The 17,953-nt window shown below is 43.7% G+C and overlaps 1 protein-coding gene across 5 annotated transcripts in view; it reads right to left on the bottom strand.

Moving 5' to 3' along the window:
- col16a1 (collagen, type XVI, alpha 1) overlaps positions 1–11,143 on the bottom strand; it is a 53,725-nt gene extending 42,582 nt beyond the window's left edge. For 4 of the 5 annotated variants that reach the window (XM_026347645.1, XM_026347648.1, XM_026347647.1 and 1 more), the window contains exons 1-2: positions 10,895–11,143; positions 6,167–6,288 (exon numbers count right to left, since the gene is read on the bottom strand). In XM_026347645.1, coding sequence (XP_026203430.1) covers positions 6,167–6,242 — 76 coding nt within the window. In that variant the 5' untranslated portion in view covers positions 6,243–6,288; positions 10,895–11,143. Of the gene's footprint in view, positions 1–6,166; positions 6,289–10,574; positions 10,655–10,894 lie in introns of all 5 variants that reach the window. The other variant, XM_026347646.1, reaches the window with a different exon arrangement.
- Positions 11,144–17,953: the final 6,810 nt, after the last annotated feature.

Genomic DNA, 17,953 nt, shown 5'->3' with positions numbered 1-17,953 from the left:
AAAAATGGTTTTCTCTTACTATAACTGCAGAGAAGCTGGAAGCAGGTGGTGCCCTTTGTTAACCCAAAATAAAACCTAATCATTTATCTCTGAGCTGTGTTTGTGTCAGTAATAATCTAAAGCGATTTAATTGAATCGCATTCAATGCTGCATGGGGAGGATGGTGGTGTTTTTTTTTTTTTTTTTTAGTAGTAATATATTGTGAAACATAGTAGTAGTAGTATTTGATACTGGATTGCAACAGGGCGCCCCAGTTAATTCTAATGAAAGCCCTTCAGTGGTGCATACTTTATCAGTGTAGCCTCATAGAGCACTTCTAAATGATACTGGTCCAATGTAATTAGTAGTATTCATTTAAAGGTGACTGCTGATTGTCTAGAGGAAGACATCGCACCGCCTGAAACAAAAGGGCTCCTTCGACATTAGAAATGTTCATCAGATCCTTTGTGTCTCTTAGTTTTGTTGATTCTGCGTCAATATAGAAATGGAAAAAAGCGGAGAGCTGTCATGAAACAACCACAGTTTAACTTTCTCCCTCGCTGAAAGTCACATCAAAACGAGGTGAAAGAGCCTTATATAATTGCTGAAATAATAACACCCAACTGACTTTAATTAAGAGTTAGGAATTTAATTTCACGGAGGTCGGCTCAAGATAGAAGTAATTCACATTTAGCGCTTCATCGCTTATTATCAAGTTTATCTCTTGACGCCCTGCAGCCTCTGCTCATCTCGGTTCTCGGAAAAAGCGCCGCACAAACCGAGGTGTGGAAATAAGATGTCAGACGGTGTTGTTGTTTTTTTTTTTTTGGCGGGAAGCGGAGGGGGAACCTGAGATGAAGTCATAGAAATTGCATGAAGTGTATGTGACTGTGAGCAGTGGGTGCCGGCTACAGCAGAAGATTATGGAAACATTAGTCTTCTGAGCCCTATCATGCTCTGACTCACTACAGCTTATGGTTTTTTCTCACACACTATTTCTGTCTTTCGTACACCACACACACACTGGGCCATCCTAAAACCGGATCTGCTTACTCAGCACTTACTCCACTCTGCTTTTTTAAGTCGCACACACACGCACACACACACACACTAAGCACCTCTGCAGGTTCTCTTTTTAAGCTCTACCTTTCGTCGCCGCCTATTCTTCTCTCTTCTCGTTCCCCTTTGTGCTTTTCGTCACCGCCCCATTTTTCCGTCAGAGAAGAGAAGAAGATGAAGGCTTTGTCGGGAGCGGAGAGATGCTGGCTGGAGGCAGCGCCGTGAAAAGTTAAAGCAACATAAAGGGAGGAGAAGGTGGAGACAGGAGGGAAGGGGCAACGCAGGACGGAGCGAGGAAGACGTGATGGGTGGGGAGAGGTCACTTGAGGAAAAGCGACTTGCCCTGAACACAAACACTTTTTAAGGCTATGTGTTTTCTTCTTTCTTTCTTCTTCAGAGGTGTTAAGAATAGCTGACTACATCACATCACAAGATAAAGAAATGAAGCTGCGGCAGGTTTCCTTTACCCAAAATATACACCGCTGTCTCCCGACTGCAGGACATTTCAGGCCCAGCTTGTCACGCTCCACCCTGCACGACGTGGTTCGACTTTATTAATATTGTACCATGCTTAGCTCGACCTCACAGTACAGTGGGATGCTATTCTAGCTTGCTCGCTAGAATAGCCCTCACTATTCATGCAGGCATCAAATAACAAAGCACCACATCAGCTAATGAATTCATAATTGTTTGGCTTTTTGTTATTAGACTTTGATATTTATTAATTGATGGTTTGGTTTTTGTTATTAGACGTGGATATTAGATGGCTGGTTTTTCATTATTAGATAGGGACATTTGTGATTCGATGATTTATTACCTGTGAATATTCATTATTTCATAATGTCCACAGTCATCATTTGTTGTGGTAATCTGTTAAATGAAGAGTCAGAGTTGTTGCATTAGTTGGATGCGATGATTCATTACTGTAATCCAGCATCAAAAAGCTTCCATTAGAGCCAGTAAGGGTGTGTACAGAAGAATACAAATAAGATTAAATAGATAAATACTCTCAACTTGCAAAATCGACTTAACAACAACCTCACTTTTACTGTGAGTTTACCAAAGTTATTTTACTAAAAAAATATGATGCCTGCCGTCGCTGGAATAAAGAACCCATACAATAAAAGTTTGGTTATGGATCCATTAAGCATGCTGCAAGTTTCAAGGTACAAGGTTTAAGGTTTGTAAAAGCGTTCTTGTAGTATCAGCTACTTTTAGGAACAGTCAAAGACACTCAGGTCTGCATATGCATATAGCATCATATGATATTATTCTCATTCCAAACAGTGCTCACAACCCACACAGTCAAATAACATCAGACAGGCTTTATTAAAACGGCATGCTCAACTTTCAACTTTTTCAAACCACATGTAAATGAGCTGCGAGAAGAATGACATAGAACATGATGGAAGAGGGATGATTGCCAGCAGGTTTCATCTCCAACCATGTAACCATCATGATTGACGTCGAAGGAAGCTTATTAACTCTGTGATCTGAGCAACCATACAGAGTGTTAACTCCTATAAAGCGGTGAATTATGTTAAATGCTGCTGTTAAAGCATCAGACCCGTGCTCACAGTCAGGAGACTAACCAGCTATTTCTGTATAACTCAGAGGTTAGATGATATTTTAGTGGACTGTTGCGTACTCGGGCACTTTGGCAGAGGATGCGCTGCAGAACTCGAAACCCCTTTTCCTCTCAAGCTGCGATCAAAGGAAAGGCATTTGCTTGTTGACAAGCTAATTAGCACAAAGTATGAGTGCCACTCCAGGATCCTGCTACTAGCCTGCATGCAGCCTTAAAGAGATTGGATGGTCTTGGCTGGGTTCACTTCCTCTTTGATGGGCTGTGTTTGAGTCTTGCCAAAGCAGGTAATGGTACTACACTGGCAGTCATACTGCACACAGCTGTGAATGTTCCCTCCAGTCCCCACCTTGCCAAAGATAAAAAAAAAAAATATTAAGGCCTTCATAGATTTGAGGTTGTCATTTTAGAAGTAAAACACCACATAGCGTTCAACATAGTGGGCGTGAAATATGTGTGTGTACAGATGTGGATGATTTATTGTTTTAAATGTGTAACTGTGCAATCTAGGGAAAGTTGAATGTAACTTGTCTTTAGGAGAAGGACTAGACAAAGACTGAGGCATTCATTATAACAAAGATCGATGTGAGTAGACAGTATTAATTCAACTCTAGCTGGCCTACTGCATTACCCCAGCTAAAATAAGTAATGTGTGACCTTTCTTGCATGCCACTTGATATTTAACAAACTTCAAAAAGGTTTAAGAATCAATGGCCTTATCTGCAAGTGCCTTGTTGTGGCCAGGGTCTGCTGCAACCATCTGCTTCCAAGTTTTTATTTGGTTTTCATAACAGCAAACTCTTGGCAGTGCTTCCACTGGGTAGAAGAGGTCAGAAGTGTGCGGTATGTGGTTTGCAACAAGAGAGAGAGAGAGAGAGAGGGAGCACAGTGGTTATTGAATGTGCTTTGCAATGTGGCATTCTAAGATAATTAGACTGTGCTGCTGATCGCCAGAAAGTCGAACAACGCAGGAAAGTCTTCAAAGTCACGGAGCTATTGAATGCAACATATGGGGAGGAGAGGGAACGCTATAATTTATGAAGCTGATGAGTCAATGCAGTGATTCTTTGTAGTCTATATGAGGTTAAAATGTGACGAAAAGGACAACCTGACAGGGTCGTTAAAGGAAGCAGGGATTGAAACAGATGGACAGCGTGTGTGTGTGTGTGTGTGTGTGCGCTGCTTGCCTGCTTGGCCGAACAAGACAGACAAGAGAACATTCCTGGTTGTTTTCCAGAGATAAACTGCAGTACAGAGGAGTGGAAAGACTTGGGGGGAAAAAAAAAAAAGAGGGATGAGCTCACTCACTTTTTTCCTTGTAGGTCTCTGGCTCACATTAAATACACTCTCACAAGCACACAGACGCGGACGAGACTTGTGACACACTAGCTTTTCAAGCTTTTCATGACACATGTCTTCAGACACACAGTGGTTATTGTGTGGTCACTGGGATATTTGAACACAATTGTAAATCACTATCCTAGTTATAGGGCATGTTGAATCCTGAAGCAGTTACAGTGAAGTTAATTTCTTGCCAGTGATGCTCAGGGAACGTCTATGATGGCCTACAACCTACCCTAGTCACACCCACCCACACCTCGCAAATCAATACACACATCCCATACAGGCATGCATTGGTTCCGCGGTGCACAAAAACAACTATATCAGCAACACTTCACCACAGGCAGGGAATTTAATTTAACTACTGGGACTAGTCTCCGTGGTTGATGTGCTGCAGAACTGCAGTGTAATCATCCAGCTCGACTCTTCAACGCTAGTTTTACTTAAACCTGCTTCCCTGCTGTAATGTCAGCAAATTACCACTAAGTAGAGATTTGGATGAGTCGGAGGAATAGCGATGGCGTGCGAGTACGCGCGTGGTACTCGCTGTGACAAAGTGTTGGAGCTGTAGCTTGAGAAAGCACTTTATTCTAACCACTGGGGGGGGAAGAGGATTCAGGGGAGCTGCAAGCTGACTCAGTCTCATCTGAAAAGCTCTGACTAAGGTTTCCCATGAGGGACTCCTCTCGTTCACAAAGCTCCCTTCAGGGCTCCATGAGCTATAGAGGCTTGCTTGGCCCCCAAAGTGATATCACACGGCCAGGCTTTTGAGAACACACTGACAGTGTGATGAGAGCGTGTGACAGTTCCAAATAAAATAAATAAAACAAGACAACACAACAATGATGTCTCTTCACCTCACTGACTCTTCGTTTCTATGTTGTCTCTGTGTCTGTCATACACAAACACACGCACTAGGGTACAAAAAGGAACAACATGTACAGCATCTCCAACATGGAAACAAACAAAGTAGCATTTCAGCATGTTCGAGACCTCATATATGTGCACGCTGGGACTCAAAAGCTCACATTTCCTATACAAATACACAGGAACGTGTGTGATTGATGGCCCGTGAAGAGGAACACAACCACACATGGTAAACACACGTGCCTCTTTGCCACAGCCTCACCACAGAGGCCACCAGTGGCCACCAGCTTCACATACATACAGCCTGTAATTACACTCCATTTTCAATGCAGCCTTTGGCCCCATCGTGCACACAGGGCACAAAAAGGCAGGCACAGTTTCATCAAAAAGATGGGTCTTAAAGTGTAAAGAGTTGGTCAAGCGTACGGCTCCAGCTCGAAAATTTCGAAAACGTCGCCGGTACCTGCTTGCAGAATGAAAAAACAGCATTGCTTTATCCCCTAGAAGGAATTGCTTTTGTGACTTTGCTGTCTTTTTAGCATTTAAATGAAGAACCAAGGAGTAGGTTCAGAGCAATTAGTATTTCATACGGCCTTCATCATTTACTGGCTTTTTGTATTCACAGCTTTTGTGTGTAGATGTTGAACAAATACAGAACAGTTTAGCAAAGCTCCGCAGAGGCCACTGATTTAATGCAATTATTTGAGTTTGAACATTTAGATTGGAGGAAATGTTACTAATGTTGTTTTGAATGTTATTTTTGCTAAAGCAGTGATTTGGGAAAAGCGCTTAAGCTATTTTATTCATGTTCACTGTTGGCAAAGAACATCAACACCACTTTCATACAGCAGCAGCAGCAAATTAAACTCATTAAATCACTGATACAGCTTTAAATCTGAATTTGGAACTAACCGGTGCTTTCTACTTGCTGTTGGTTTTAACGCATATATAACATATAAGACTGAAAAATCAAGCTTTTCTTTCAGCTTTTCTTGCCCTTGGACCGAGACAAGATAGCTCAACAGTGTCTCCTGTAGCTTTGTACAGACATCCTAACCCTTGGCAAGAAAGCTAAAAATACTGGCCCCACACTAGAGGATAATTAAGCAGGTTTTGGATCCAATTTGTCCTGTCAATCGCATTTACTTGAGGCTGGTCTGCCCAAATGATCCTGTATTGTGAGATCCCAAGTCCCTGCAGGGTCGTCTGAATTTGTTTAGGATAAATGGCAGATGTGCGATTTTGCCCTTTCAATGAATCATCTGGTTTTTGCGCTTCTTCTCTGGTTCAGTTTGAATTTCACATTTTATCACGTAAAACTGCTAAAAAACCCACCTTGGTCTGACGTCAGTGTGTCACATGACCCGAAGGCGAGGGCCAACAAAATCAGAGAGGAGCTGAGAAGCCACATGGTTCCAACGTCCTCACCTCACCCCAGCCAACAGCTGACGGACGATCTAAAAGGAAAAGAGAAAGTCAAAAAAGTCATGTCCTTTCTGTGTTCTGTCAGCAGGTTACCTACTCTGCAGTGCTGACAGCTGCACATTATGCTTGACTCCTAAATAGACGATGATGTATATTTATGAGTCGGTTACAGTTGATGTGTTCATTTTGTGATATGGTGCAAGCTTTGTTAGTGGCATATGAATTAACCAGAATGTCCCTCATTAGGGAGTGTAACTCCATAAAGTCTGATCATAGTCATTATACTGTCCATCTGGTTGGCCCCTTGACTGGGCAGCTGTCACACAAGCACACTCACGTGCACACACGTGACCATATCTATGAAACAAATTCTTAATGTCAACTGAAATTACGCATTCTGCTTCTAACAAATACTTACTGGTAGACAACAAAGCAATGCAAGCATACATGAAAGTAGAGTCATTTACATGCAGGCTGGTTGGTCCTGAGTCAAACAGGCAGTGGGGCCAAAACACACAAACACATCTGGAGCGACAGCTATGTTTCACCAGATGCTTCCACGTGGCCGCACGCATACACGCTCGCACACGGATTTAAATGGGCGCCACGTCCAAATGATGATTAGATGCAGCGTCAACGGCCCCTCTCCCGTACTACAGCTACTTATTCACAAAAAAAAAAAACACGCTCAAGAATGCACGCCCTGCTCTCTCCCACTCGTATAAACACATCCCGCATGACCTGGACTTGCCCCTCAGCATGTGTGAGGACCCCATAACTCTGCAGTGTTTACAGGTAGAGCGGGAGCCCCTCAAGGCAGGCAGGCAAGCAGACTGTGTCTCTGTACACACACCTGTCCCGTCTGCAAGGAGAAATGACCCCCACACGCTCCCCCGGGGGTACACCATGTGGCGGTCCTGTCTGGCTGAGGACAAGGTGTGAATACCATCCAGCCTGACCTGACTGCCTGCAGGTTGCTGCTAACACACACTGATATGCCCCAACGTTATGAATTATACATTCAATTTCGGGGGCTGCTGACTCAAGGTGTAGTTGCTTTTTCCTGTTTTCTTACATTTCAAAAGGCCAGGTCACCATTTTATGAAAGGAGCAATATCATTTCCAAGATTCTGTATAATCATAGCATGGCCGCAATGTATCTGTATGAACAGCTGTTGACAAAACGTACACTTTTTATGTAACTGTAGCTGCAAGCTAAACAGCCGGAAAAGCATGATCGGAAGTTTTTTCGCTGCTGTTGACTAGCTGGAAGGTTAATCAAAGCCTTCGACGGCTGTGTTTGAGCACTTTAAATCTGCGACCATTATTACAGGCTTCATGCCACATGATCACAATAATAAGAAAGTTGGTACAGTACATAATGTCGCACAGTCCAGAGAACACAGGCTGCAGGAAAAGCTACAGCTCACCGCTATTATTATCTGGCCATAATCCAGCACACTATAATAGGCTTTTCTAATATGTGTTGCTATGTGAATATCTCTCTTTCTTCAGCTCTCTCTGCACTCCATCTGCAGCTTCGCAGCCACCCAGCTGACTACAGCAGATAAAGTCAAGGCAGCGTGGGGTTAGGCCACGAGGCTCGGCCGCAGGGCTGGCCACGAGCCCAGTAAGCAAGGCCTGAGAGCGATCAGGTCACCGAGTGTGAAGGCAATACAGGAAGGAAAACAATGACCGATTTGAAAGTCTTCCAGCACTGAAAGCTTAAAGACACGTGACCGACATCAACAAACACAACAGCCTTCATTGTTGTTTCAGTTTGGATGTCCACATGTCCAGAGCCTTTTTATGAGCACAATGAAACACAGGTACCGTCCTACATAACCAGCGCTCAGCAAGTTTTGTTGTCACACATTTCATCGCATACAGATGGAACAACAGTATGTTTAGATGAACACACTCTGACAGAATTAAATGAAACATGTCCTCTCCGTGGCCTGACAGGAGAATTGCTTATTAGCCACCCAGACACGGATGATTAAATAACACTCAACCAGTAGCCCAGTGTTTACACTTTGCATCTGTTTTAAATGGGAGAACCCGGCGTAAATGTGTCAGTCATGTAATATTTGGGGGTTCATTGCCTTTCCAGCTGTCTCTCTCTCTCAGCTTACTGCAGCGGGGACAATGACAGACAGCTCCCTCGCAGGATATCTGCTTCCAATCTACTCTGCACAAAAACTCATCTCATCTCAAACATACAAACACTGAGTCAAGAGCGTTTTTTTGTCGCTGCGCTGAACCCCCTGAGTGGTCTGTAGGGTTGCAACCCCCGAATGAATCATCCAGAGAGGGCACTCTCTGAAGCAGAGGATGTGTTGGGAGAGTGCTGTAAAAGTTGACTTGGAATGCCACAGAGGGGTTTGCAGATTAAGGAGATCAGTGGACATGCACAGATGTACATACAAATACATCCATATATGTGTGCACCGGAAGGCACAAGGGCCACATATAAAGATATGTTATTAGAGACCCAGCATATGCACGCTTTTAGCATGTACATCCATGCAGAAGCAAATTGTTGTTGTTAATGGGTTTAGGCTCACATGAAACCATAAATAAATGGATACTGATAGCAGTCAATATGCTCTCATCTTTTTAGACTGCTGTTTTCTGTCAGATAACATTTTTGTTGAATCTCTTTTGACAGCCAGAAGCTTCTATTTACTGAAATTCTGACTTGACGAATCAAGAATACAGTGATATTGCAAACACACTGTGCACTCTTGGCTCGAGGAAGTCCAAATGTGCTTGAGGCCAAACCTGAGCCGTGTCCTGTAGGCCTGTTTCGACATAGGACTAGGAATGACTAAAAGTAACCAAAGATGCCCTGAAGCGCTGCTAGTCACTCCAGATATCCACCGACTCGAAGCGTTGGAAACATACAAACCAGCGGAGGCAACATCCAGACCTGTACGACACTCAAAAGAGACTGGGACAAGTTTTAACTAGTCTTACATTCTGGACAACGTTCAAGGTCTTTACCTGAATATTTGTGGATGAGAAACAGGCCAGCACAGTTGCAGATCGTGAACAAAAGCAGGGAGTGTTAAATACAAGCAAATGGGCCAAAACGTCTGCTGAAAGCTGCCGTGGACACTTTGATTCACTTAAATAAAGTAAGGATATAAAGCGAGGCCTGCTCTGATGACGTGAGCTACACTAGTTGGCCCCGAGCCCAAGTTATGCGGGGTTGAGTCAGCATTCAGTTGGCAGATTACTTGCGACTTCTCTTCAGCTTGACTCACATATCTGTTAAAGCCGATGTTCACTTCACTGCTGAACTGAAAAAAAAAAAAAAAAAAAAAATGAAGGAGTCAATTTGCTACAGGCCTACAGCACACGTGGAAATTGGAAACAGTATGTGAAACGGACACCGCACAGCCCACGGCTTAGCGATGCGCGTGCAGCCTGCAGCAGGTAAAGCGAGCAACACCTAATGCGTAGTGAAATTCAAGGACACCCATTTATAACCTCCATGGGCTATATTCCCCGGGTTGCGGAGAAGGAGTAGAACATCCTACTGCAAGGAGGGAAGCATCCCAGGAGATACTGCAGCACACGAGCTTTGCCAAGTTTTCTAATACCACATTTTCATTGAAATTCATGAAAAGTCCTCCGTTGTTTACTTGAGGTGAGAAGGTAACCGCTGATCAGTGAAATCGCTCTTCTGTTCTCTTAAGTTGCAGCCCTCTGGTGAATTTAATACACGCAAACATGAGCAGCTCCAGATTTTAAAGGAACTCACAAAAAAGAAAAACTTTTAAGAACCCGTAAGACCTTTCTGTGGGGATGGGGGGGATGGGGGGTTGCACAGACAGGATGCAAAAACCAGCAAATGTGGGATAGCTGAGTAATGAGCAAAGCAGATGTGTCCGTGGCGTTCACGTTTACTCCCCTGCACACAGTTTTCCTTCCCAGGTCCCAGGTTTTCATTTCTTTATTTATTTATTTGTGTTTTGAACACTGTTCTCAGATCAGAGCAGTGTTTGAATGATGTGTGCGTGTTGCACATCCCAAAAAAAAAACCCAGTGGTGCTGCTGCTGCTGAGGCTTTTCCATGCCACAGGGGTTGGATGCAAGCCACAGAGATTTACAGAAACAACTCAGCCCGTTGTTTGCTGCGTTAAGGCCTGGCTCAAACATAAAGGGGGAAAAATCGCCATCACTTTGGCCAGATAGCTATAAAAAAAATAGTTTGGGTTTAAAGTTTTCTCACATAATCCTCCCCCCACAGAAAAAAAAAGACATTTACACTTTAATGATCTCCACTAGGAGAGAGTGACTTCATACTCACAGTTGATGTCATGCCATGTCATACAAGCCCCTGTACTCTGTACAATCACTGCCCACCGTGTCTGCTGCGTTCACTGGTAACTGTAAAGTGGGTTAACGGGATTCAGTAATATTCCCTTGGGATACTTTTTTTTTTTTTTTTTTGGTTTGTTGCACTGGGAAAGTTTCACCGTTAACTTTCACTACTTCGCTCTCTTCACCAACTTTCTTCAGCCAAAAAGAAAAAGATAATCGCCTATGTATGACGTTTCAAAACATCGCTACCACGTCCACACACACACACACACACACACACACACACAAAGCCCACAAAGATCATACCTTCAACTATTGATTAATCCACGGATTGGCGTCCACATGGATCCGTCAGTAGATGCGTAAACGTATCCAAGGAGCGCAGCGGGGCAATGGAAATGCAATTCAAATTAAATCCAGTGTGGCTTTTTATTTATTTTTTGGTCTCCCTGGCTTCTTTTTGTCTTTTTTCTTGAGTCTTCTTCCACGGAGGAAGGAGAGAAGAAAAAAGTTACTGCAAGATTGTCCGTGTCTAACTTTTCCCCTCCCCTCTCCTTCTCTCTCTCTCTCTCTCTTCCTCCGCTGCACAATGTAACTGTCTCACTCTCTCCCCCCCCCCTTTCCCTCTCTCTCACTCGCTCTTTACTTCCCTTGCCTGTCTCCTGGTGTCTCCTTACTTCTTCCCCTCTGTCCCTCTCTGTTTCCCCCCTGCCTGTCTTTCACTCTCTCTCTCTCTCTCTCTCTTTCTTTGGGAGATCCCTCAGTGGAACATGTAGTGACATCACCTTGTCCACATTTGTGGAAAATGAGCCCGGGGCACCTCTCTAATCTCTCTACTAAACTCTTCCAGGCCTCTGCCCTCTGTTTACCCTCTCCCACCCACCATTACCTTTCCCTCCTCATCTTCCCTCCATCTCCTCTTCCTCTCCTCTCGTCCTGCTTCCTCCCTTACTGCTCACTGTTAGCTTTGTGGCATCTTGGAGGATGTAAGGATGACCTGCTTTCATCCCGTCATGCATTAAGACAAGAAATACTGATGGTGCGATATTGAGGAGAATTTGCTTCATTAAAATAAATCAACTTACTTATCATATTTAACTTTGATTGGCGGCATGGTCCAAAGCTTCTGTATTGTTTTATCACAAGCTTTTATTGCATCCAATCCATAAAGTGGCCGCGCTTGCAGCCCCTGACCATTCACAAACACTTGTCTTAATAGACACATAAATTTCACCTTTATTGTCAGTAAGTAAATAGTTCAGGAGGCAAATAAATATCAGTTTGGCGTTTGATTTATGTGAACCTCCCCCATTGCTGGGGCGGTATATAGACTAAAGAGAACTCACATCTTCAGGATATTTATCTCTATCCTATATTAAGATGTCAACTCTTCTACTGAGCCATTACCTTTCACTTTCTCATTAACCCCCAGATTATAAAAAACAAGTATCAACAGCATAATGAGATCAGGAAAGCAGCTGGAGCTCCTGAGTGTAAAAAGGGCAGTCGTCTATGAACCACAGGGTTGGTGGTTCAATTCTCGCTTCCCTCCTGATTCCTGGTCACATGTCGAAATGTCCCTTAACAAGACACTGAACCCTGAGCCCTTGGTGCCTGAAGGGAGCAGCCTGAACACAAAGAATGTCCCAACAAGGATTAATAAAGTATGAGTTATTATTATTATTATTAAGTTGCGATTCATCAATGACCTCTGAGGCTGTTTAGTACTTAAAACTATACATTTACCCAGGTGTGATCTTCTGAACTACCAGTACCAGTGGGAAGAATGGGAGGTCTGTGTGTGTTGGTATGTATGTGTATCTTTATTATATTGTGTAAACAAATGTTATTGCCATGACATTATTAAGAGGACATTCTAATCAGAATCCACATACTGAAAAAGCATTTCGGGTGTGGGTTAGGATGTAGTTTTAGGAGACTAGGGTTTCCAGTTAATCATCTGAATGCCTCTGTCTTGGAAAGTGCAGAACAGAACCGAATGCAGCCAGATAGATCTGATCAATAGCTCAATGCTAAAACTATTTTTCTTCCAGCACTGGGGCTCCTCAGGGGACGGTGCTCTCACCGTTCCTTTTCACCCTTTACACATCAGACTTTACATACGACACTAGCAGTTGTCACCTCCAGAAGTTCTCTGACGACTCGGCCATTGTTGGCTGTGTGTCGGGGGGGAACGAGCTGGAGTACAGGTCAGTCATTGTGGACTTTGTGGACTGGTGTGAGCGCAACCACTTGTGATTGAACACCAGTAAGACAAAGGAGATGGTGATTGACTTCAGGAGGAGAACACCACAACACACACCGGTGAGCATCCAGGGTTTGGACATTGAGGTAGTAGACAGTTTTAAGTACCTGGGTGTTCACCTCAACAAGAAATTGGACTGGACTCACAACACTGATGCCCTGTACAAGAAGGGCCAAAGTCGCCTCCACCTTCTGAGGATACTGAGGTCCTTTGGAGTGTGCAGGCCTCTCCTAAGGACTTTTTATGACTCTGTGGTAGCCTCCGCTATCCACTACGGCGTGGTCTGCTGGGGAGCAGGCAGCACAGACCGGGACAGAAAGAGGCTCAACAAGCTGGTCAGGAGGGCCAGTTCTGTCCTGGGCTGTCCACTGGACTCTGTGGAGGAAGTGGGTGAAAGGAGGATGTTGGCCAAGCTAACATCCATCATGGACAACACCTCTCACCCACTACATCGGACAGTGGAGGCACTGAGCAGCTCCTTCAGTTGCAGACTGTTACACCCTCCATGTAGGAAGGAGCGGTTCCGCAGGTCATTCATTCCAACAGCTGTCAGACTGTACAATGCCACAGTTTAAATATACATGTACAAAACCGGTTATCATGCATCCATAGCCCATCTGACTGTATTGTTTTTTTACTTTATTTATTTTATTATTACGTATAACATATTATATATGTTAAGTCGTAATAGTGTATATAGTTGTAGATTCTCGTAAAATGTTTATTACTTTTGTATTTTTGCACACCCTTTCATTCTTTTTGCACATTACTGTTGTTCTGTTGTTCTTTTTGCACTGACCTGCTGTAGCAATTGAATTTCCCCAATGTGGGATCAATAAAGAATATCTTATCTTATCTTATCTGTACCCTAATGGTCAAAACTCTTCACTTTACTTCGCTCATCCATCCAATACAACAATGCAAAATGGCTGCCACTGTGAGGAGCCTGGGCTCAAACAAGAGATACTGTGATTAGTGAATGGTGTTGACAGGCATTCATTGTTCCCAGAGGATGAGTCCTAGTGACTTTCCTCCAGCACAGGTCAGAGTTTTCCACTCTATTAGACCGATTGGTAACCATATGTTTATCACATAGTTCCAAGACGATGTATCCCACTGAATCTGGTGATTCCCTGGTGTTTCCTCCAGCACAAGGTTCACATTTGTGACTTTAAGTAAAAAGTCTTGACAATTATTGGATGGACTGGCATGAAATTGAGTTCCGATGTCCACATCGCCCTCAGGATGAATTGTAATGACTTTTGTGAGTCCTTAAGCTACCAGTATGATACTTCAAAAGTGCTTGTCAGCTGGTTCAATACATTTGGAAACCCCCTTCCCCCACCTTTTTAACATCAGAGGGGGTGTCCAACCATTTCTATAACTTTCCAAAACCGACAATCTGACATTTGCACCCGCTTCATGCCCTGGTTGGCAAGGTGTGTGGAGGTAATAAAAAAAGAGCCAGGGTTTAAACTTTCCTTTTAAACTTCCCTCGCCAACTACTTCTGTCACTTTTCATGTGAACAACTGAGTGCAACAATTTCTTTCAGGAAAGACTGTCTCAAAATGTGTACCTTTAGCTCCCGTCTCTATGACAACTGGCTCCTGATTCTGCCGAGTGTGGCCTTTCAGAACGACTATAGGCATGTGATTTCGAACCAGGTCTAACAACATACAAATTAAACCACTTATTTTTGAATCAGGGTCTCAGGTTATCATCTAGTATTACCATTAGGTAAAGATTTCCATGCCAAAAATCAGTGATACAAATTTTACCTGTGCACCTGAAAGGTTTAATCATCATCTTCGATGCATCTTCATGAAGACACGGTAAGAGAAACTTGATAATTGCTTGATTGTACATTTGTCAGAAGCACCTATTGAACTAGATTTTGTCCCCTTCACACACAAACGCCGTGCACTTCTTATTTGCTGCTTTACAAACGCTCTTTCATCATAATCGACTTGTACTGTAGCTATATATTCACTTTCTCGTCATCAATAAATGCCATTGATTTAAGAAGCTGAGATAAATCTCTCTGCCAAAGTTTTCTGCTTTAAAGTGATCTGTTTAAAACTTGCCAATGCGGGGGAAAATTGCATATAATTACTAGACCTTTCCTTCAAAGGTGCAAAGGAGTGTTTGTGTGCGAGGGAGAAGGAGGAAAGAAAAAGCACTGACAAGAAAGATGCAATTACTTTGAAGGTCTCTGTATTATACATGAAAGGATGGTGTTTCAGAGGCCTCCTGAGAGCTACATACGGGTAACAGATTTGTCTTCTCTTCCAATTCTTCACAGCTCTTCTATGCGACAAGGAAATCAGGCCACGCAGCAGCATGCAACTACAGTTTCAATGAGAATTGATGTAAATGCTCCAGTTCACATGCATATGAGCCATTCATGTCGTCTGGTGGGACTAAATTGTAATGACAAGCCTGAGAGAGACGATCATAAATGCTTTATCATTTAAAAAGAGGGAAAGAGAAAACAATCAAATAAAAGATTGCCGTGAAAGATCAATGACTGAGATATCAGCCTAAAATTCAGACCCTGAGAGGAGAAATGGGCTGCTAGGAAATTGGCCACATCTCAGAACACTGTCTGTGCTGTTGTTAAACAAATTGACAGCAAACACAAGACTTCTGAACGTACCCCGGTTAGACCGGCTGGGCGTGTGTGCGTTTATATATTGTGCATACTGTGCGTGTGTGTATCTGATGGTGTGATCCATTACAATCAAACATACTGTGCGCGGTGGGTGGGTTTGGCTGAGTTCCAGCTCTTGGCTTGGGAGCATCTCTGAAAAGGAGAATCAATGAGCTAGTCAACCAGCATCGTATGGTGGTCTGAAAATGGTCCATGATTTACGAGAGGCGGGGCCCTCGCTCTAACCAGTTTCATTCTGTCAGCAGTCGAAGTTTTGCCTCACCTTCTGTTCAGTTTCAACTCCGCGCTGACCTTCTCTTTTTAAAGCACCTGTTCCACATTTGTTTAAAGTACAGCACTTTCAAAAAAAAATTAAAAATAAAAAATAAGTAGGTCTTCTCAATTTAAAACCCCTTCAGTTCCACTAATTAAAAATGAGTAGAAAGGTAATCCAGGCTGAGAACAGCTGAGGACCCTTGCGATCAAACATAAGAGACTCGAGTTTTTGGCTGTGAGACTAGAAAGCATTGCACCTGTAGCAAACTCCACTAGGAAGTCCTCCAGGAATGTCCCGACTCTCCATCACAGGTACTGCTGAGTAGGAGCATCAAGGGAGGAGTGTCCAGTGTGTTTGCACATGCTCTGTCCCGAAGCTACAGTATTTTCCCCCTAGCTGAGTCACTCCATCTTGATTCTAGCCTGCCCTCCTTCTCCTGCCTCCTTCATTCATCTTCACTCATGCCCACACCTCTTGCATCCTATCTTCCACCGTTACTTTCATCCATGGTTGTAGTCATATTAAGGGAAAGACTTTTCCTTACCCTGTTCCCCTCTTCAGCAACCCTCAGCACTCTTTCTCTCCTTCAACAGCTATGTGAAATGCTGGGAGTGGATGGATCCTGGCAGTGTCTTTATTGGTTCAGTTATTTCCACTGCATGCTCCCGTGCTCCCCTAAGAGGATGAGGGATAGGGGCGTGAGGGAGCTCTGAAACAGGGGGGTAGGCTGCCAGGGGTGGGTGGGCACTGGTTAGTGAGCGAGGAAGAGAGTTGCAGTCAGTGAATCTTTACACATACATGGCAAAAGTCTGAAACACACACAAGCACACATACACATACACAATGATATAGTGCAAGACAGAGGAGAGGATTCTATTTCAAGCATGAGTGCCGATATAAATCAGTCAATCAATGAGGAGAGCGATAGCCACAAATGCTTATAGATGGGCAGTCACACAAAATATAGCCTAGCACACACCAGTAACTCTGTGTGAGGAAGTCCTGTTTTGATAGTCATTAAAAGCCTCGGTACACTGTTGTGTACCATTAAATTGACTTAATACTCAACACTGATAATGTAACCAAGGCTTCAACCTAGCATGAATAAAACAGTGGATGTGTGCGTGTGTGCGTAGACTTCCTCAGTTTGCTGGACTGCATTATTGCTACAATAAGCCATGGAACAAAGTCTGCCAAGCACTGAGCTGGAACACTCCCACTTCTGCAGCGAACCGGCAACCTAAGTTACAACGGCGCCACACGCCGAACACACTTCGGATTTAAGACTGGAGCAAAGCGCCATCATACGTTACTGAAGTCTAATTTGCTTGTCGTGACATCGGGGAAGGCACAAAATACGGCACAATAAAGACAATGAATAGGATCCATAAAGAAAAATGCGAAAGATAGTTGCAGAGGGAGATGGGGAAGGAGGCTTGATAACAATAAAGAGGGTGTAGATTAAGTCTGCCACATCCTGCATCATGATGACAAGCATGTGGAGCCTATTTGGCCAACTGACACATATTCCAACAAAACACACACACTTTTTTTTTTTTTTCCCTCCTCCCTCCTCTCACTCTTTCCGTCCAAAGGAGAGGTTCGAAAGACAGAAAAGGGGGAAGTGTCTGTGGAATATGCTGACACAGGCTAACGAGAAACCGGGAAAGCAGAGGGAGAGCTACAAAGAGACATACACAAAGAGACCAAAACGCTGGTGGAGGAAATACAGTAGCTGCAGCAGTAGTTTTCCATCGAAGGCTGGAAAGAGTTGGTGTGCTGCTCTCACTCGGGGAATGTGTGGTCACATGATCACCAGGCCACGTTATGCAGAAGTTTATGGGATCTTTCTGCCGCCAGGAGTCTGGAAAGAGAAGGGGTTTTCTCTCTGCCAAGTTTTCCAAACATGCTGCATGGACCCAATTCTCACAGCCTACATGCCAAATGTATTTTCCACGTAAAATGTAACACAGACTGCTTTCTTGTTCAGATTATTACCCCTTTCTTTTCTCCTATCTCAATCAGATTCGGTGCTGCTCTGCATTTGCTGTGTTTAACGGACACGTGTATCCCTTTCATGCTCAACGTTTGATCTCCTGTTTGGACATGCAAAGGAAATGGTATGTGTACAGTACACGTGGATGTGTTGTACGTATGCCTATGTAATTTGT

The sequence above is a fragment of the Anabas testudineus genome, chromosome 11 (genome assembly GCF_900324465.2).
Source record: "Anabas testudineus chromosome 11, fAnaTes1.2, whole genome shotgun sequence".
In the NCBI taxonomy this organism is placed as follows: domain Eukaryota; kingdom Metazoa; phylum Chordata; class Actinopteri; order Anabantiformes; family Anabantidae; genus Anabas; species Anabas testudineus.
The sequence above is the reverse complement of the archived record's forward strand: the minus strand, read 5'-3'. Positions and strand labels throughout refer to the sequence as shown.